We start from the raw sequence: 21,942 nt of genomic DNA on the forward strand, positions 1-21,942 counted from the left end.
GCTCATTTTGTGATTTATAGCGTCCCGTTGTTGTTACAGAATTAACCGTGTATTCCGTTTGGAATTTAAGAATCTGAAATATTTCCACAGCTTTTAGGTAACTGCGCGTAAAAAACCCTTGGAAATGCGGACAAACCCTAGCAATTTAAGAAATTGCTCAAAACTACTGTAGAATTAATGCTTAAGAAGAAATCCTGACCGCCTCACTGTGAGTGATTGCTGCTTTGCTTCTTTTTCGTTTCCGATAGGTATTAGAAGGAAAACCCATCTATGTTGACTGCTTTGGCAATTTGGTGCCGCTAACGAAGAGTGGGCAACACCATATATTCAGTTTCTTTGCCTTCAAAGAAAATAGACTTCCGCTGTTTGTTAAGGTAACGTTATAATACGAACTACGGACCGTAGTTTTTAAAATGTTTGTCTCCTCCGGAGTTTACAATAAGCTTAGCAGACTGAAGAACCAGTTCCAAATTATTTTATGAGAATGGATTAAACGTTGACTTGGGTAGTCCGAGCAACCAGAGTTGGCTACCTTTATAAAATGTAATGAGATTTTTCCCTAAATATAATGATCTGCGCCTGCGTTCTGCTACATACGCACGTGTCCACAGCATTCTTTCAGACACCCAAATGGTACTTCTAGGAATCCTGCTCTTTCTTGAATAACCTGAAGAGCGGATGGAGTTTGATCTTGTTTGTTTTTCTGTATCGTGGTTCAATACGGTGCAGGAAAATATGCGGAAACTGCAAAAAAGGGTCAGAAAACAACGTAGAATTGGCAGGAATCTATCAAAATCTCTCTTCCAGCCATATTTTCTTTTAATTTGCAATTTTATCTATGCCACCGCTTACCTTTGGCTTTGCCTATTTTTCTCCGTGGTGGATTATGCAAAATATGTTTGAAACCACGTACGTCTTGGCATCTAGTATTTTCAGTCTGATGAAGTTAATCCGCATATATCAAATTGTATCATTTTATCAGTTCGGAAAACTAAAAATGAGGTCATGCTTTCAGTTGCATGGCCTCATTTTTTCTCTTCCGGATTGATACGACTTCAGAAAAAATTTCTTCTGGGATATCATACGTAATCCTCCTGACGTTGTGTACAAAAGCTAAAACTACATTGCCCGTATCTGGAGTTCTAAGTGCTTACGCTTGTTCTACTAACAACTGTGAAAGAGATTTTTCTAAGATTCCCTGCAAAATCTTAAATTACGGCATGATGTAGTGCCTTTTGTAGGTAATAACGGTCACGCCTACAAATATATTCCAGCAAATTTCTTCATTCCAAGAGTAGGATTTATCAATACACTTGAGAAAACATCTCGCAAGAGACGAAATTTTAAAACGAAAGCGACTTAGTTCCTTTGGTCACCTAATATAAAATAAGTCTCTGTTATGACCATAAAGTTTGGGGACCATTTCAGTGAAAAATGGGTGTTGAGAGTTATCAGAGAAGTCCAATCGTGCTGGAACGTCTCTTGTTATTTTAAGACTGCGATTACAGTGTTGCTGCCCTCTGTAAGTAAATGTCTGTTGTCTAAGCAAGTACGTGCTCGTGTCTTCTCTTGCTTTGACCCACAAATACATCTGTGTGGACGTTTACAAACAAGCAGGGCAAAAAAAAAAGAGAAAACACATGATTTTTTTCCCTACGTGGCCTTTTTCTCCCACATCTGGGCTCTTTCCGTGAACTAGTTTTGAGTGACGCAAGCCGATCGTGCGCTAAAATAGCAAAACAACAGATTAAAATCTGTGTATTTGCTCTGCCAGGTGCGAGACACCACTCAAGAACCCTGTGGACGGTTATCGTTCATGAAGGAGCCAAAATCTACCAGAGGCCTCGTTCATCAAGCCATATGTAATTTAAACATCACTTTACCCGTTTACACGAAGGTACTGTGAAATTATACTCGTCTATAGCCATCAGCATTACAATATAAAGAAGAAATGGGGCAAAATGCTGTTAGAGCTTTGTAGTCAGGTATTTTAAAGAAGAAGACTAAATATCACCCCAGGGCTTTCGGTTTCTTGGGTTTGGTGCCCTTAGTGCCAGCATTCAAAGGTGACATTTTCCCCAGATTCTCTTTGAGGGGTGAGACAGATCTGGGATTCAGTGAGTAGCACTAGGTTCATTTTTGGTTTTACCAAAGATTTCCTCCATTGTCTAACCACGTCGCGTGGGACCGCTCTGGAGGTGAAGTCACCATTCGTACCTGTGGCACAAAGTGCGAGGCTAATGTCTGTAGATCACACTCTTCAGGTATGAATTTAAAACGGACTGAAAATTATTTCTCTTTTTTTTTTTTTTTTTCCCATTTGGAAATTTGGAAGTTAATGGGCTTGGCCGTAGCGTTTTTTAGCTAACTGCCTTGTTTATCCGCGGTGATCATGCTAAAAATGTAGCAGATCGGAGCTCTAGAATTCGGAAAGTTTAGAGCAGGGCCAAAAATATTTTCTTAGACTAGATTTTAATATTACGTTGACTTTTGACGCTGACTTTTCTGCCTACATCTGATCAAATCTTCCAAGAATCTTTGAGTACGTCACGTCGTGTAAATGATCTTTCTTCAGAATGTTGTCGTAACAGTTATTAACGTACCTGGGGAAGAAAATGGTCCAGTATCAAAGGCAGAAAAAGGAGAGGAAAACTCCAGTGTGAGTTAGTTTTTCTAAACAACAAGATTGAGACCAGTTGAATTCTCATGCGTCATGGGAGTGCCCGTGGTTTCTGCTTAAGCGTGATCAGATATTAAGAAGCATTTGTTTCCTTTAGAAAGCATCAGTTTATGGCTATTTTGTGATAACTCCGATTTTTTACTGTCCTTGTCAGATTAGCAGCTGCATGCCTTTTAGGAGGGTATTAGGCCGTTTGCCCAAAATCTTGCCTGTTGGTGTTCCTTTTTTTCTCTGCGTTTTTAGCTTCTAATATCGTCTTTATTATAGCATTTTTTATATAATGTGGAAATAACACATCTCAACGTATTTTTAACTTTAAATGGGTAACTTTCCTAAGGATTTTACGTGTTTATTCGTGCTGGTTTGTGGGTGCAGAAGCGTGCATGTATTTTAAGTTTTGGTACGAGTCAGAATCACAAGAAGTCTAACACCCCGAAGCGACTTTTCTGTTTGTACTGATTCTGTAACCTTTTGTGGTTTTAAACTGACAGTTTAGTTTTGCTGCTTTTTGACGTAAGAAATCAACCGCAGAAACGCACTGCATTTTCTTCCTGTCTGTTAAATGTTGTCAGAAGTTATGTTTGCCCGGACTCTTCTCCTAAACACATGTGCATTTTGCCTGCTCTGTTTTCCCCTTCTCTTTTTGCATGGCATTTTGGAACTGAAAGGAGTCAGAATCAGACCAAGAACAAGAAGAAGAGGTAATGTCGCTATAACAGCATGTTATTGCTTATGCGTACTGCTAAAATACAAGGCTTGGAAGATGCCATCTGTAGTGAGTCAGGCGTATCAATCATGAGCTCCGCGTTACAAAAACAACGAAGGGGAGCGCGCGTAAAAGGGTCTTGCACAGGCTCAGTTTTGGAATTTACTGATTTTAGCTTTCCCTTTGTTCAAATTAAAGTTTTACTGATTCAGATGCACGGATCTGGGAGGTGTAGAGTAGTTCGTTTTGCTTTCAGAACGGGTCCTTAAGAACTTAAAAATTATATTTTGCTCAAGAGCAAGCCGTACAAGGGTATTTTTTTTTAAGCTTTATTCTCCGCAGCACGCAAAAGGGGAAATAGGATTGTTTTTTTCTGATTCTGAGTAACGTTAGAAAAACAGCCCCAAATTTTGATGACGTTCCGCTGTTGGAAACAAATACGGGTGCCAGCACTGGGAGAAGAGCCTGCTCCCCAAAGACGGTGGACACCTTTTCCATGAACTGCAAAACAAGAGTCCGGAACGTCCCATGGATGGCAGTTTCCTTATTACCATGACAGAAATATTTACTATTTCGGCGCTGAAATGTAGGCGCTGTCAAGTGAAAACGTGGCCAAAGTTTCTAAGCTAATTCCCGCTATATTCGTTCAGAAGGTAACATTCCTCATCAGGTGATCATTTAATTTCCTACCAAAAGCACAAAACTAATTCTTTTAACCTCTAGAATGCTGTTCGTGCATGCCTAGTGAAGGCCCCAAAAGAAGTTTTTAACAAATCTATGCTCTGTAAAAGCAACGTAAAGGATATTGGAAAGCTATTTTTTGAAACGTCGATGTTGCTATATTTTTTCTTATATTTTTATATAAGAAACTAAAGCAGAAAAAGACGAGCTCATGGATGGCTAAAAACACCTCCCATTTTAAATTATTTTCTGTTTCTTCATTTTTATGTTAATAATACGAATTAATACGCTGACGTAATTCCAGACTGATATGGAGGAACTTAAGGGGAATTAAAGTATCCTAGGGATCCTCGTTCACCGTGTAGAGTGAGCTGTGCATCAGAGGAATTTGTTATTATGGATCTGTAATAAACATCGCTAAGCGTGAAGATTAATAATGTCAGCCTAAATTATTCCAAGGCACGTGTCAACATGTAAGTGCCGCCAGTGATGTACTTGTATTCGTTTTCAGTTTCTATGGACAAGCAAGAAGTAGGAACGTCTTAACCGAGGCGGTATATTGCATTTATCTTTACAAAAGAACACTTCTAAACACATAAAACCTTTTCAGCAGTCACCAAAAAAGAAGCCGGGGGGCTCTGACGTACGCGGTGTGTTGTATCAGCGGTGCTGCAGAGCTGATTTCCGTGCCTCACGGGCACCCTACCGCCCCAAGTTTGTGTGAAATCAAGCGTTTAGCGCGACTTCTAACTTTGCGTGCTTCTGCGTTACCCACATTAACCCCACAAAAGCCTTTTTTGGCTTGTGTGGACAAATGATTGCGCTAGCAGAACAGGAAAAAAGGTGAAACTACAGGACAACTTCAAAAATTGCCTTATTGGGGTTTTGTAGTCTGACGTTGCAAGTTTTTAATGTTTTTTGGCAGGGGCTGTGTTTGCTTTTGAGTAACAGCAAAAATCTGTATGGCTTTTTCAATTTATACACAGAAATACACTCTGAAAAATCAAAAAGCCGGCCTCTGAGGCCATCACTGCTTCGATATAGGGGTATCAAGTCTGCGGTCATTTCCGTACCTGCTTTCCGTCATCGCGGAGGCAAAAATGCAAACCGTGGCCTGAGAATGAATGTGTACAATGAAACCAGGTCTAAAGGCTACTGGTTCCTTTCCAGATGGGACGTATGCCTTCAGATGGCCATATTGGACTTTTTTTTACTTTAGTCAAGAAGAAATAAATTAAGAAAAATGCAAGAACATACCCAGTAATACAAAAGTCCGGGTCCTCTATGCTGCTAGTCGCGTTTAGAGAAAACGCATTGCAACATTTCGCGTCTGCTGTTGACCGTAACCAAAGCAAAGCAACCATTTTTCTGTTATTAGAAACGCTAAAGAAATCAAGCCATGCTTTTACCATTATTTTATTAGTTCCGTTTAAGTCAGTGAATCTGTGTGACTCTGTACATCTAGTAGATTTGACTCAACCTGAACTACTTCACTAGTGACTTTATATGTATCGAGTATATTTGAACTTTTAAATTTCCTCATTTTTTTCTCTTCCAGATTGATATGACTTCAGAAAAAAGTAAGATTCTCTTTTTTTTTTAATGCAAATGTTGTAATGCAGTTGGTATGAAAGACGGTTAAGAATAAAGATGAGCATGAGAGAGAGCTAAGCTTTTAACTGCTACTGCTAATAACACCGATACTTTAAAAATGTAATAATAATAAATAAAAATAATTTAATACCAGCTTAATATCCAGTTAAATACATTTTAATGTATAAATTAACAAGTAATACAGTTTAAAACGGTTCATCTAAGCATTTACTTTCCTTTGACATCCCTAGCGATCCCGCTATTGCTATTTTGCCTTGTATGAATGCTCATCCTTCCATTTTTTTGTTTTGTCCATTTGTTAACACACACCGTCGCCTCATACTGGAGATAAATGACAGTATCACTTTTAATGAAAGCGTAATTAATACTCCGATCTGTTTCACTCGGCTCACGAGCTACAATCATGCAAAAAAGAGATACTGTCCGAAGTAATCAGGCTGTTTAACCCTCCCCCCCCCTGCCCCTGCCCTTTACTGTGGTGAAATATGGCTGGAAATATGACTGTTAAGCTTGGTGCAGCATATGTACTCTTTGCACATACGGAATTAGTGTTAGAAACTGCCGGTGAGTGGTTCACAATGCCAAAGATCTCCTTTAACGAAGATGCAAATCAAACAAACGTATATTCAGTCAGAAGAGTGTCTCTACCGAGAACTGTTGCCAGATGCAGTGATTTCTTAAATCTGGTTAGGAAAAGAGTAACTTCTGTCTTGTTTCCACTTCAAAGTGCAATGTCTTGCCTTTCTTTTTTTTTTTTCTACATTGCATTTTGAGGGTTATTTATTCTCGACGTACTATGTACATGTTTGGAAAGACAACAGCACCACGATCCTGAAGATCAAACGGATGATCGTTCCCCTATAACCAAAGCAGAAATGCTTCATCTAGGGAATAAAAGACATCAGGGTGACAAAACAGTTAATAACCTGGTGGGAAATAGCATTCTCCATGATTAACGACATTGTTAGCCTCAGATTTTTGCTCTAATTCGTTATTATTTACACCAGGGCAACCAGTTTCATCAAGGTGGAAAAGACACACCCTAGTGTAGCCAGCAGAGCGGGATTTCAGTTGCCTCACGACTCGCCTTGGCCATGGGAAATGGGAAGGGAATTCAAGAGAACAGTAAAACGTACAGGTGAAAAAGGGCTTGAATGCTCCCCTTGCCACGTAACGATTTCTTATTTCACACCCACCCCGAGGAAGGCGGCGGGATGCAGGTTTGGGGAGGTCGCTCAGTTGTGGCCCGTCAGAGATGCATCTAAATTCAACCTAGCGTAGAGCTAGAATTTGGGGTGAATGTTATACTGGGTGAATGAAAATACCAGTCAGGTGGCAAGTTTCGCTACTTCGTCCTTTGGCTTAATGAAGAATTAGTTCGAGCGCTTGCATTGCTAATTTGACTTTTAGACTGGGAGGCAGAATCGTGTCAAGTTCTACGTGGCGCGCTCCCTTTAAAAGAAAGAAGTACAATTGTCATTTCGAAGCGTTGCGTTCTGTTCATAACTTGCTTCAGTCCTCCAGTGTTTCATTCCGTTCAATAGACGTTTGCCAGTAGTCCTTCCTGAAATTAATAATATTCCCAGCAGGCAGTCGCGGCATAACGGGAATTGCCAACGTCCCCCTTGCCGTATATTGATGGCACAGATCATTCCAATATTTCACCACAGTATGTTTTACAGTACTTTCATGTGTCTTTAATTTATACGATTAATTTTTAGAGCTGTTGTTTTTTAACTGAAGCTACATCCCCAGCGGCATTTCAACACCTTTGCTTTGCATGGAAATAACTTGCCTTACATGAATTGTACGTATGTGTCTAGTGTGACTGTCTCTGATTTTTGGTTGCCATACATTACATTTTTTTAAAACTTTGAAATCACTTCTGAGTTGATTCACAGTTTTTTTCTTATTATCTCTCCTTTTCTTCTCTGTCTTCTCTTTCCTCAGTCAACTCATTAGTTGTCAATGAGGATGTTCCAAGGAAAGGACCATGCCTCTTAAAACAAAAGAATGTTTGTTTCATTGTTTAGGTGTGAAATCCCCTTAGATGAAATGCCGGTTTGCAGCTGATTCAGATCTCGACATATTTGATCATATTTTAGATTACTGCAGAATTACTTCTAACTTTTTATTTTGGTCATTAAGAAAAACAAAATGTTACCGCAATGTTATTCTGACAGTTTGCTAACACTGGCTTTCTCTTAGAGGAAATCGACTTTCAATCAGTTCTAATGCTTTCCCCCTTTTTTCTTGTTTATTTTTATTTGAACATTGATCTGTAACATCTGAACAATCTTGAGATGCCTCTCTTTGTGTAACTTCACTGTGTTTCTTCCGTTTTTGATTTTAAATTTTGTTGTTGTTGTTTTGGATTCTTTTTTTTTTTAGTGGTGTCCTGATTTGGTTTGTTACAGCTTCGATAATGTGTGTGTGGTTGTGCTATAGTGATCAAGTCAAGCAAGTTATTTCCTGCCATTTTCCTTTTCAGTTTGGTTTTTTTTTTTTTTCCCTCCCCCCCGTTAGCTTTGCTTTGCTCTTGTACCCTCAGATCTTGTGGATCCACCATTCCTGGCCCATTTTGTTGACCTTCCTACCACTGCAACCAAAGACTGTCATTTTCAGTCCTGATTACATTTTCCAATCTCTATTTTTGATTTCCATTTTACTTTCAATGTTTTTCATTCGCATCAAAGATGACGAGACAGAATCTACAGAAACTTCTATCCTGAAAAGCCATCTGGTTAACGAAGTCCCTGTACTAGCCAGTCCAGACCTGTTGTCTGAAGTTTCTGAGATGAAACAAGACTTGATCAAAATGACTGCCATCTTGACAACTGACCCTTCTGATAAATCAGGCTCCATTAAGGTGAAAGATCTTGGGAAACCCGCTGAAGAAGAGCCAGGAGAGCCTTTTGAGATAGTTGAAAGAGTGAAAGAAGACTTGGAAAAAGTAAATGAAATTCTGAGAGGCGGCTCCTATACCAGAGAAGAACATGTTTTGCAGAAGTCCCTTTCCAAACAAGAACTTGAAGAAGAAGAATGGGTCATTGTCAGTGATGAAGAAATTGAGGAGGCCAGGAGAAATGCTCCTTCAGAAGTCAGTGAGCCTCCCTGTGTAGAAATCAGGGTAGACAAAGGGACAACAAGAGTAGAGAAGCCAGACATGACAGGAATGGTAGATTACCTTACAGAGGATTTAAAAACATACGTTTCTCTTCATGAGGTACAGCCACAAGCCTTACAAGAAGACTTAGTAGAAGAGAGGTTTGAAGCTGTAGTGATAAGCAGGGATTCTGAAAAAGAAGGCCAAGAATCTCCGACGACTGAAACACGAAGTCCCCAGGAGCAACACAAGCCAGCCTTAGACATTAAAAAGCCAGTGAGGACAAAACTAAGAGACAAGCAAAAGCCAAAGGAAGGCAAGATGCACAGCAGTGAAGAACAACGAGGACTAAGGAAGCCAGCTCCAGGTGAATCACTAGGTGAGGAGCCTGGCTTAACACCAACAGCTGCTCCTGAGGCTAAAGCTGTATCCCCTGTTATAGAGGAGACGCCTATTGGCTCAATAAAAGATAAAGTTAAAGCTCTTCAGAAACGAGTGGAAGATGAACAAAAAATACGGTCAAAACTCCCTGTCAGGATTCAAACAAGAGAAGGCACTGCTGAAAAGGCTTCTAAAAAACCGGCACAAGTCAAAAAACCGGTAGCGCACAAAGCACAACCCCCCGTTTCCCCTTCTTCTAAGACAGAAAGACTTGAAGAGACCATGTCAGTTCGTGAACTGATGAAAGCCTTCCAGTCAGGTCAAGACCCATCCAAGAATACATCTGGGCTGTTTGAGCACAAATCTGTCAAACAGAAGCAGCAGCTCCCTGAGAAGGAAACGACCCAGAGAAAACCGATTTCTTCACAAAGTGAAACGAAGCGAGCGTCAAGCCACAAGACAGACAAGACGGACAAACAGAAGGACAAACAAAGCACCGTATTAAAAGCAGAGAAAGAGCCGCAATCCAAAAAAGGCAAAACGCAAATTTCTACCGTCAAAATTACCAAGAAAGCTGTAGGTAAAGACCAGGTGAAAGAGCAGAGCAGCAAAAAACCAACTGAACCTCTCCCTCCAGTATTTGATGATGAAAGTGCCAAAGACGCGGCGGCTGGGAAGGGCAGGACTTCTGATGACCAAGGAGGTACTGACTTCCAGATCAGCCCTGACAGAAAAACCTCGACAGACTTTTCTGATGTCATTAAAGAAGAACTGGAGGATAATGACAAATATCAGCAGTTCCGACACCTTTCAGTGACTGAGGAGGGAGAGCTTAACTTGGAGCAGGTCCTGACCAGTCCTTTCAGTGTCGCTTTTCCCACGGAGTACGTGAAAGATGGATTCCTTCCTGCTCTTTCTCTGCAAAGCGCTGCTTTTGATGGCAGCTCCGAGAGCCTTAAACACGAAGGTGTGGCTGATTCTCCAGGTAGTCTACTTGACGGAACCCCTCAGATCAGCTCTGAGGAGAGTTATAAGCATGAGGGTCTGGCCGAGACTCCAGAAACAAGCCCTGAAAGCCTTTCATTCTCACCAAAGAAAACCGATGGGCAAAATGAAGAAGCTAAAGGAGCAGCTAGAGCACACACAACAGCAGAAACACGTTCTCCGAAGGAACTCTCTCCAAAGGAAGATGAAAAAGGTATAACTGAAAGACAGCTAGATGCTGTTACTGAGACTAGTAAGTCTCGTTCTGACCATGTATCAGAAGAGCTTGTACCTACAGCCTCTGAAGAAGAGGCTGATAAACTTAAAGAAAGTAGCGCAGCTTCCATTATGAAAGATGTTAGCAGGGATAAAGAATCCAGAACCACTGCACATTTCACTCAGTCTTCTGAAACACATGACACTGCTTTAGAGAAAGAAAAAGATATAACCTGTGAACGCCGTGTTGTGGTTAGAAGTCCCCAGAAATTGGAACTTTCACTTACTAGCCATGATAGTGAAAGCTTTAGCCCAGTTGCAGATGACTCTTTGGCTGTAAGTCACAAAGACTCACTGGAAGCAAGCCCAGTGCTAGAAGATAACTCATCGCACAAAACGCCTGATTCTTTGGAGCCCAGTCCTATGAAAGAGTCTCCCTGCCGTGATTCCCTTGAAAGTAGCCCTGTAGAACAAACAGTGAAGGCTGGTATTTTGGGGCAGGGTCCTCTTCAGTCTGTTCTTAGCAAAGGAGAAACGTGCCCAGAGCTGGCATCGGTGCGTTCCAGGATTCTCCGTGACCCCGAGGGAAGTGCTGACGATGACAGTCTAGAGCAAACATCCCTCATGGAGAGTTCAGGGAAAAGTCCCCTTTCGCCTGAAACTCCTAGTTCTGAAGAAATTAGCTATGAAATCACACCTAAAACCGCGGACTCACAGGCACTGTCAAACATCCCAAAGTCGGCCGTGATCCCTGAAGTCAGTGAAGAGCCAGAGGACGATTGCGAAAGTGAGCCAAAGAAGAGATTCACCCCTGAAGAGGAGATGTTTAAAATGGTGACCAAAATCAAAATGTTTGATGAACTAGAACAAGAAGCAAAACAGAAGAGGGATTACAAAAAGGATTGCAAGCAAGATGACTCTTCAGTAGTTGCTGATTCCGAAGCTGCGCGTGAAGCTGGAGAACCGGAGTCAACAGCTGTAGAAGAAAAAGATATACCGACAGTGGTGATGTCTGCAGATGAATCCAGAAAAAGTTCTTCCTCTTCAGAGAGTGAGCCGGAATTGACTCAGCTAAAAAAAGAAGCTGACTCCGGCCTTTTAATGGAGCCTATGATCCGAGTGCAGCCACCCTCACCATTGCCATCCAGTGTTGACTCCAGTTCTAGCCCCGACGAAGCAGGGTTCCAACCCATCGGTTCGAAGCAATGCTCTGTCAGGATAGGCGCAGTTAAAGCGGAACAGGATAAGCCGACAGAAGATGGCAAAGAGGAACCGCTTATCCTTGGGGGCAGCCGTAAGGCTTCCACGAGAGAATCGGGCACTTGTCATTCTGATGGTTGCGCACCAGCAGAAACTGGGGCGTCAAAATGTGACAGTAGAGACGGCGGTGAGCCAGTTAGTCCCAGTGCCCCAGTCACGCCATGTGGGGGCACTCTGTGTCATTCCGTGGGTGGCAGTTCTCAAAAAGAAGTTGGCGTTGAATCTTCGCTAACGCGACAGCAGTGTGAAAAAGATGTCAAAAGCACTGCGTCGTTCGCAGTTTCTACAGGAGCTGTGTCTGAGGCAGCAGCTGGCGGTTCTTGTGGGCACAGTACCGCCGGGTGCTCTGTACCACAAGATGCCGAACCGGCTGAAGGTGATACCCCTGACCATTCTGCTTTGGGAAGCGACTTGGGGAAAGCGGATGCAGATTTTGAAACATCTCAAAGAGATAGTCGCGCTGAGGAGCCCTTACCAGAGTACTCATCCCTTAGCACTGAAACAGTGGAACCCGAAAGTTGCGTGGCAGATGCTGCTGAGAGTAGTGCTCCTTGTGTAGTAAGCCCTTACGAAAATGTGTCTTCTGAACATTTCTTTCCTGACTCTGAAAGTGAGGTAGGATCTGGTAGAAGTCTGCTGTCTAGGGAGAAGTATTCTATTGAGGAAGGAAAAGATCAGAGTGGTGAAGCTGTATTTAGCGGAGACACGGGTAGCGAATATCACCCTTCAGAGGAAGTGTATATGGAAATAGAGCCAAAACCAGAGGATGCATTTCAGGAGGCATCACAGGGGTCTTCAGCATCGGATTCCACAAAATTTGCTGAATCTGCCCTTGAGGATGTAACAGATGAAACAGAGAAATTGATCAGTCGGGTTGTCATCACTAAAACTGATGTGGATTCTGACATGTGGAGCGAAATACGTGAAGACGATGAAGCTTTTGAAGCTCGGGTGAAAGAAGAGGAACAAAAGATATTTGGGTTGATGGTGGACAGGCGATCACAAGGCACGACGCCCGATACAACACCGGCCAGAACACCCACCGAAGAAGGGACACCACTTAGCGAACAAAATCCTTTTCTTTTTCAGGAAGGAAAGTTGTTTGAAATGACTAGAAGTGGAGCCATTGACATGACCAAAAGGAACTATCCAGATGAAAGCTTTCACTTCTTCCAAATGGCGGAGCAGCCTCAGGAAGAAGTTGCTCTGTCGGAAGAAGTGAAAGAAGCAGCAGAGGTGGAATCTTCTAAGCTGGAGAGCTCACCAGATGCATTTCCACCTTCAGAATCGGAGGACTCGGATATACGAGAAAAAGACGCGTTGAAATATTCGCCCCCAGCATCTGAGTCGAGTGATAAATCAGAAGAGATGACGGGCGAAGGTGTCAGCATAGGCACCGCAAAAGCAGATCTCAAATCCAGAATTCCGATTAAAATGGGTATTTCAGCTTCTTCAAAATCACCAAAGAAAGAAACCGCTGCCTCTGAAGCTGAGCCCCTCTCCACAATGGAGACTGACATGGTCGATAGCAGTCAGGTGCCTTGCCCTATCTCTCCTGAGCAGTCTGTGGTAGAAGACGAATTAGATTTTTCCAAAGTCACTAGATTAGTTTGCTCTGAACAGGGTGATGAGTCCCCAGACTCCTCACCGGAGGAACAAAGGTCTGTGATCGAAATCCCTACTGCTCTAATGGAGAGAGTGCCTTCTTGTGAAAGCAAATCCAAAATCCCTGTAAGAACAGCCGCTGCTGCATCGCAGTCCTTGGAAAACGAGAGCCTTCCCGCAGACGTCTTCCTAGACAGTTCGCAGTGTGAAGGAAAAGACGAGCAAGCAAAACCAAAGTCTAAAATTCCCGTCAAAGCGGCTTTCCAAAAAGCCGAACAGCAACACACACACGCAGACGCATCTGCCCGCAAGCTAGAGTCACCCAAAGCTCTTGACGTGACTAGCAAACTGCCTACGAAACAAGAGAACCGAAGTAAATCTGAATCCGATGCAAGCGTTCCCACGGACCCAAAGGCTAAACGCTCGATAAAAGCTAGGAGTTACGCTGAGGCAGAAGCAGAGACCAGGGAGAGGGAGAGAGAGATGAAGCTTGAGCTAGACTCAGATGAGGCAACAGCAGCAAGACCCAAGGTATTTTCGTCGCGGTTGCCGGTTAAAAGCAGAAGCACTCCAGGCTCCCGCAGTGCTTTTAGTCCCACAAAAGAAAGTAAGGAACACTTTTTTGACCTTTACAAAAACTCCATAGAATTCTTTGAAGAAATTAGCGATGAAGCTTCTAAATTAGTGGAAAGACTCACGCAGTCAGAGAGAGAACAAGAATTAGTTTCAGACGATGAAAGCAGTAGCGCCCTAGAAGTTTCAGTTATTGAAAATGTGCCATCCAGTGAGACTCAGCAGTCAGTTCCTGAAGACATCTTTGACACCAGACCCATTTGGGATGAGTCTGTAGAGACTCAGATTGAACGTATCCCTGATGAAAATGTCCATGACCATGCTGAAGGTATTTGCCAACGACTGGGATTCCCTGTGCGACGCATGTCATGAATTAAAACTTTTTTGTTTTTTTTTTTTTGTTTTGTTTTGTTTTGTTTTCTTTGGGGTGTGTGTGCGCGTACGTATGTTTGTATACACGTGTAATCTGTGTGGCATTTTCTTTTAAGCTTTTGGTGGTTAGTTGTGTATTTTTTTTTTTACACACCCCCCCCCCGTGAGCCGTGTTTGGTTTTTTTGTGTTGTGTCTTGTGTTTTTCTTGTCTGTGAAACAATCTCAAGATTGCAAACCGTGAATGCTTATGGGAAGTGTTACCTTAATAAACAAAAACGCTCCTAAAAATACGTATTGTTTTGCCATTAAACTGATTGCTCAGGTCGTGCATATTTTGGCTTTTGGCTTTCCCTGGCCCTAGTCTTAACTATTGCTTTTTACTAATAACAAAATATTTAGGCATTGATTGAAACTGAGACAGGCAGATGCATTTTCCTTGGAGTTGTTACACAAAGAAGTCCGCAGAATTCTTAAACAATTAAGTTTGTCGTGTTTCTTTTTTTTTTTTTTTTTTGACAATCTGCGTCTGAAAAGAAAACCCCGTCACCGGTAACTTCAGTACGAGTTTCCGGGCGTTTGGTTTTCCTCTCGCCTGCTTGCGTGCTGCCACTGAGTAGCCACGATGGAAATCCATTAGCTAAAACGAAACGTGCCAGATATCGTTCAGGGAAAATCAAAACTCAAATCCCGCCATCCTCAAATTAGCTTTGGGGGTGGGAGGGACAGTCAGTCTCACTGTCACTGAAGCCCGTGCAGGCTGGCGAACGAACGTCTGATTTTTTTCCTTGCCTTCGTTGTAAGCGTTTCGTATCGCTCCCTAGGTGAAGGGGTCAAAAGACACTTAAATTAAGAATATCTCAAATACAAACCGTGATACGAAGTGCCACGTGGACTGTTTGAACAAAACTTTCCCCACAACAGAAAGAACATAAGTAGAAGCACCAGTCCGGATGAATTTTTCAACGCTGGCATTTACTAAGGAGGCATGGAAAATTATGGCTTCGTGACTTAGTTAAAAGTCTTCAATTTAATGGTAGAATAAAGTTTTAGAATGAAATGCTCGGCCAAAATAGGCGCAGTAGGCACTTAGTCCTTGTTTAGTTTTTCCACACGAAAGCCTGATTTTCAAACGGAAAATGTGGATAGTCCTGTAGTTCCTTGTGCTTTTTGAAAAAATCAAGCTTTTTCCTTTTTTTTTTTTTTTTTTTCTTTTTAAGCCGGGGCTTTACAGTCCTCGCTGTAGTTGCCCGCTTGTAACGGCCTGTCCGCATTTAGATTGCTGCGGTTAGGAAAAAAAAAAAAAAAAAAGCACTTTCCCCTTCCGGGGGGCTATGAAAATGGTTTTTAACTTGTAAAAGGCAACTTGTGGCTCTCTTTGACCTTTAGATCAACAGGATGATCAGGAAAGGACAGAGGAAAGACTGGCCCACATTGCTGATCATCTTGGATTCAGCTGGACAGGTAAAATGCATGTCGCCTTCTCCGGAGAGAAAGGAGGGGAGCGTTCCTCCCTCTTTCCACGTTTCCTTCGGATGATTTCCTGATTATCCAAAGATGTTTTATAGAAACGTTTCCGTAGCTTACTGTCTTCTGGTTATTAACATTCCTGTTAGGTAAGAACTCCGATGGCAGAGGTAAGGCCTCTGCGCTTGCTGTGGCATCTCCGGAGGGAAAACTCCTAGGACGAGGGAGTTGGCATACGTTACCTTACTCTTTCTTGCAAAATGCGTCAACTTTGGCTAAAAGATACAGGAATACATGAATAAACACCGCCTGCGTTCTGGAACTCCTGGGCTGGAAGGCCACCGTGGGGCTAAAGGCCATCAGCTTCTTTTCTACGGAACTGTGCTGAGGGAAAAGGGATAAAAAGGGACCTGTTTGTAACAATCACCTTAATAACGTAGATTTAGTAGATCTGAGCCAGTTAACGGTACTGGGGACAAGTGAAAGTAACACAGAATGAAATGCAGATGTCTGTCACTGAAAATCAGCTCAAAAGCGTTTACGCTTTTGCGATCCAACCCCACCCCCCCACACAAAAAAAAAAAAAAAAAAAAAAAAAAAGAAAAAAAAATGCTGCAAAAAGAAATTAAATCAGGTGTCCACTTTTTTGTGTCTGTCCCCGGAGCAGTACCACGCTCCTGAAAGCAAGCAAGGCTCTCGGAGCTGAAGAAGAGTTGTATACCGGAGAAAAAATGCTAACTCCTTGTAAATGGGCGATTGTGCTCTATGCTGGCTTTATAAGCTTCTTCAGAGTATATGCAAAATATCAGTGATTCTTCGGCTTATGTTACTCACCTCTTCCTTCCCTGCCTTCTGTTTCAATCCGTAGAGAAGACTGGGAGCACGTGTCGCTCATCCCGACGCGGATTTTGTTGAAATCAGTAGGACTTGGACCTGTGCGATGTCACAGATTAGGAAGGAATCTGCTGAAAATTCATTATATAAATGAACGGACAGTTCTGAAAACAAAGCTAGAAAAAAATAAAAATGGCTACTCGTCAAAGTAGACATCAATGTTTTTGTAGCATTTGAGAGAGAGCGGGGTAATACAGCTGCGTAAATACGCCTGTCTTACCTTATGGTAAAGATTGACTATCGTCACGATTGCTGCGTCAAATGTTACTTTGGGGGATAAACTAGTGGTGGTTTTCTGTTCAAACTTATTTGGCCACCTAAGATTTGAATCTAGCGTGTAGTTACTGCACATTTGTTGGAATTCCCAGCTGCACCAGTTTACGGCAGTGAGGTGATCTGGGGTTTGCGGTCAGGCTTCCCTCCGCCCTGGTAAAACGTGACACCCCCCTAAACCAAGTCCATGCCACGATAGCGATAATGACAGTGGAATAGCATGTAATCCCTCTCCGCGAAAGAAGCGGAAATCTGGAGACCGGGAATAACAGTAGGAACCTCACAGATTCTCCGTGGCTTTAACTCGCGTGTCGACCTACATCAGCAGCTGCGTTGCGATTTGGTGATGGCAGAAGGCTGCCCCTGGCTCTGGATACAATTAGGGTGTTACAGAATATTAAACCTTTTCCCTTTTCTGGGCTGCAGCCTGAGCCTATGCTGCATCAGAAAGACATGGGTTATTCTAGTTTCGCGTTTTCGGGTTTCGGTTTTCAGCCGTAATTCGTAGACGTTTACTTTTCTTTAAGTGAAACAAGCCCAGGGGAGCCGTAGTTCTGCTCTTTAATCTAGACCCACAGAATGCCATTACTTCAAATTAATTCCTTTACTAGATTTTGCTCAAAGTTTCTGAAATATTCAGCGTTTCAGAGAGAATCTGCTGAGCGTGGTGCTCTAGCCAGGAATATTTTTCTCGGCTCGTGCTATTTCTGCGGCTGCACTCCGTTTGATGGCCTGTCGCTGCTAAATTTTGTCGGCAGCGTTGTGCCTCTGACAACTAGGAACGGTAGACACAAGAAATAAAAGCTCACGCAGAGCCGTCACTTCGCGCCATAACACGTTTCTGTCGTTTCCGATAAACTTACTGTTTGACAATGCCTCTAAATATAACACAAGGGGCAAAGAGAAATCGGTTCCGGAAAAGTTTGTAATCCGCTTGGCTGCTGGCAGCCGTAAAATAGATGTCAGGCGGGGGAAAAGGCTTTTTTTACAGAGATGGCTTTCTTTTTCAGAGCTAGCAAGAGAACTGGATTTCACAGAAGAGCAAATTCACCAGATCCGAATTGAAAATCCTAATTCACTTCAAGACCAGAGCCATGCACTCCTCAAATACTGGCTTGAAAGGGACGGGAAACACGCAACAGGTTGGTTTCCAGCTATACTGCATGTTACCGTCTCCAGTTTGCTAGTTGAGGTGACAGATGTGTGTTATAATCACACACAAAAAAGAAAATTCGGGTAAAATTGAGGCTGTAGAAAGAACAACCGCGGATAGTACTTCATATTTTTTTTTAAGCTTGTCTGTATAACGTGGCGTATCACAGGATTCTCGGAGAAAGTAGTTTAATCGTCTTCATTTGAGGGCAAGGCGGGACATCTTAACGGCAAAGAAAGAGTGGAAAAACACCGCGGCCTCTTCTTCCTAAATTGAAAAATGTTTGGGGAAACAAAACAGGTTTATTAAGACAAAACCCAAAATGAGTAGTCATTTTTGTAGGCAGCCCTTCAGTTAATTTTAGATTTTACAGAGCAATGCTTCTAAATGCATCTGTATTTTGTACATGCCGTTATGTTGCTGAGTGTCCTATGTACGTCCTTTGCACGCAAAATAGAAGGGAGAGAGCGTGTGAAATTCTTAACTCGGCTCCATGGTGTCGTTCTGATGCCACAGATACAAATCTCACCCAGTGTCTTACGAAAATCAACCGCATGGATATCGTTCACCTGATGGAGGCCAGCGGCATAGACTCCGTGCAGGTCCACGGCACTCGCACCTACGCCGAAATCGAACAAACAATCGGACTGGACCATAGCGAAGGTAAACGGCTCCCGCTCCAGACTGCCCAGGTTATCTCGTCTAAGCGCTAGCTTCTGTTCCGAAGTGTTTGACTAGGACAATCTGTCGGATTAGCGCTAGAAACTCATTTTGGAAGCACAGATAATACAGGTGAATGCAAGCACGACACCACACTGGTCCCTATTCCACCAGGTGTGAGATCTCTGCATTCTTAGAAAACTTAGAAAATTGATTCTTATAAAGCAAATAAAGGAGCGTTGTCAGAAACTACTGCAAATACTTACGCCCACTTTGTTGGAGGTTGGGTTTTGGTTTTTTTCCCTTATACAAGTACTTTCTTAAAAGTTAAGAAGGTTGCATTAGGATTTGACCAAGATTGGTAAAAGGAAAACTACTCCACCTTTGGGTTCAAGTATCCAGGGTGCTGTAATTCTGCTATGATGCTGTTGGATTTCTCAAGTTTAAAAGTTCAGTAGAAACACCGAAAGAAACACCTCCAAATTCTGTGAAATTCTTTTCTGGAAGGGATACTTTTACATCCTTAACTTAGTATCGAACTAGTAGCTCGGTAAAGTATTAGGCAGCCGCAAATGTCCCATCTTTAAGAAGATGTAGGAATGGAAGGTTGTTTGCTGTGATTAGCATTCTACTGTCGCAACCAATTAGTTTTAGAACATAACCTCCATGTCCAGCTCAAATTCAGGACAAGCAGTTACGTTTTCCCCCAGAGCTATTCTTCAGAGTCAGTAGGTTCCTAGGGAATGTGGCTAGTAAGGAAAAACAGAAGCCCAAGCTTGTGACTTGTAGCCTGGGGAACAGAAACGCAGGATATTTTTACGTTTTTTGCAGAATGAGAGGCCTTGCTTTGGGATTGGGAGTTGGGGGTGGGTGGATGTGTTTATAGGCTTTGAAGCACCTTAACTAGTTCTTGCACCTAGTCCTGTATGAATTCCGTTGTCCATACTTGCGCAGTTATTTTTTCGATAAGCAGATAAATAATTGACGGGGGCGGGGAACGTCACTAAAACCTATCCTGATCCGCTGGAAAAAACCCGTTGCGAATCTTCTGTCGTACTTGGAGGTTTTACTCTGGGTAAATTCCTGGGTAAATTTTGTTTTGCCTGTTACTGTCAAGATTCGCTCTTTGGCAATAGTAGCGATGAGCCAGTGTTCCTTCAGCTACCTGGGGAGGTTGTGTCCTCTCCCGCTCGGTGTCTAAAAATTCCAGGTGGTGCGTCCCATCCAGGGATTTTAAATGCTCCCAGAGAAGGAAAAGGACTTTCTGCGTTCTAATGAGACTCGTAATGACATTTCTCATCTCTCTGTTTTTTAAAGGGTTTTCTGCGCTGCAAGAGGAACTGTACAGTTCAAGGCACAAGGCAGAAGAGCAACATAGACTATCTAAAGACAGCGAGCCAAGCGAACACCCTCCTATTGTCTCCGAGGAAGACGTCTCTGGCAGTTATTCTCCTTTTCAGGACTGTACTCCCAGGAGTGAGGCGGAAGCATCAATGGCTGAGCTCCTGCGACAAGCACATAAGGAACAAGTAGAAGCTGAATTCTCAGGGAAACCCCAAGAGGTGCCAGGAAAACCATCTACTTCACCACACGAATATTTGTAAGTGTCGAAAGACCAGGAGGAGACCTACGTGGAACGGATTATCTCTCCTCCGTGTAACAAGACGATTTTACAGTTTTCTTTGAAACGTACGAACTCGCTAGAATTTTCCTCCCAATTGTGTGCAGCGGTTCATTAGTTCCTGCCGCAGGTTTGGCTTTTTAATCCATGTGGAGGAAGCCTTAAGGGTTGGGAGAGAAAGTCAGTTTGTCACTGTGAACACAAAGCGGTAACCTGTCTTAGTACATACGAAAGAAGAGAGCGATAATGTAGAGGTGGGGTTTTTTTTGCAAACTGTGTATATTTTTCGGATGTTAGATGGCAAGTAATGTTAAACGTAATGGAATTAATACTAGAGGGGCCCTTCTTCAACTTCAGGGTGGCTTTTTCAATTGAGGCAAAAATTTTCCCAGTTAATCATTACTTATGAAACTCATAACCATATGTTAGGAATTAGATTTTTAAAAATGCATTTCAGATGGCCAAAGGAAGAGAAACAGGGTTTTATACAGCCAAGGCAAAACTACTTGAGCGAAGAATTCATGATAAAGTATAGATTTACAAGACCTGCTCAGCAAAGCCTTGAATTCTGATTTAGGGCTGTCAGTGGCGTTGCTTTCGTTTGGAAAGGAACCTGAAAGAAACCTAAAAAGGGTCACGTATCTTTCTTCCCACCATCCCAAAACAGTTTTGATAATCTGGCTTGTCAGGCCACGCCTGGAATACTGCCTTTAGTTTTGGTCCCCGCTGTGCAAAAAAGATGTGGCCAGACTGGAGAGGGCCCAGAGAAGGGCCACCAAGATGACCCGAGGCCTGGGAAGCCTGCCATGTGGTGAAAGGCTGAGAGAAGTGGGTTTGTTCAAGGCTCAGGGGAAACCTTATCACCACGTTCCAGTAATTAAAGGGTGGCTACAAAGAAGACGGAGACTCCCTTTTTACAAGGAGTCACATGGGAAAGACGAGGGGTAACGGGTACAAGTTACTCCTGGGAGGTTCCAGTTGGACACAAGAGGAAAATTTTTCCCAATGAGACCAACCAGCCCTTGGAATAATCTCCCCAGGGAAGTGGTGGATTCCCCAACTTTGGACGCCTTTAAGGTTCAGCTGGAGAGGGCGCTGGGCCATCTCGCCTAGGCGGTGCTTTTGCCAAGAAAGGTTGGACCAGATGATCCTTGAGGTCCCTTCCAAGCTGGTAGTCTATGATTCTTGGATTCTACGATACATGAAAAGATAAAAGTCAACCTCAAAAGGAGATTCTAGATGTTGAAGTGGGTAATGTTTTCACAGTTAGTGCAAATCAGAAGTGAACCTTCTCAAGCTAGCATCAGAGTTACAAGGTTACTTGATAAAACTCAGTTAAATAAGAGTTAGCTTCATATTTGAAGTCACTATTATTCACCCACACGCAACAGGAAAATATTGCGCGTAAATATGCTTTAATATACGTATTACCTTTATGTATCTTACCTATTAACGTATGTAATAGTATGTTTAAATAACTTGTGGCAGCAATTAAATCATAGTAATGTTGAACAGTGAAAATAACAATTACAGACAAAAATAAGATCCTCTACTAAATTTCTGTTTGGTAAGGCTCCAGAATTCTACAGAGAAGTCGGTCTGTCCTCACCTGCAGCTGTATAGCTCGTAATTAACGTAATAGTTGTTTCACATCCATCTGTAGCAATCCAGTCTCTTTCCCCCAAAAAATAATAGGCG

At 42.6% G+C, this 21,942-nt stretch overlaps 1 protein-coding gene across 6 annotated transcripts in view; it reads left to right on the forward strand.

Annotated features, from left to right (window-relative positions):
• Positions 1 to 21,942, forward strand: part of ANK2 (ankyrin 2) — a 244,781-nt gene that overhangs the window by 209,857 nt on the left and 12,982 nt on the right. For 5 of the 6 annotated variants that reach the window (XM_063337148.1, XM_063337149.1, XM_063337150.1 and 2 more), the window contains 8 exons: positions 249 to 374; positions 1,775 to 1,897; positions 3,349 to 3,381; positions 5,626 to 5,647; positions 15,566 to 15,640; positions 17,821 to 17,952; positions 18,480 to 18,626; positions 19,941 to 20,223. In XM_063337148.1, the coding sequence (XP_063193218.1) occupies positions 249 to 374; positions 1,775 to 1,897; positions 3,349 to 3,381; positions 5,626 to 5,647; positions 15,566 to 15,640; positions 17,821 to 17,952; positions 18,480 to 18,626; positions 19,941 to 20,223 (941 nt within the window). Of the gene's footprint in view, positions 1 to 248; positions 375 to 1,774; positions 1,898 to 3,348; positions 3,382 to 5,625; positions 5,648 to 8,377; positions 14,135 to 15,565; positions 15,641 to 17,820; positions 17,953 to 18,479; positions 18,627 to 19,940; positions 20,224 to 21,942 lie in introns of all 6 variants that reach the window. The other variant, XM_063337147.1, reaches the window with a different exon arrangement.

Source organism: Chroicocephalus ridibundus, chromosome 5, assembly GCF_963924245.1.
Source record: "Chroicocephalus ridibundus chromosome 5, bChrRid1.1, whole genome shotgun sequence".
Lineage (NCBI taxonomy): Eukaryota > Metazoa > Chordata > Aves > Charadriiformes > Laridae > Chroicocephalus > Chroicocephalus ridibundus.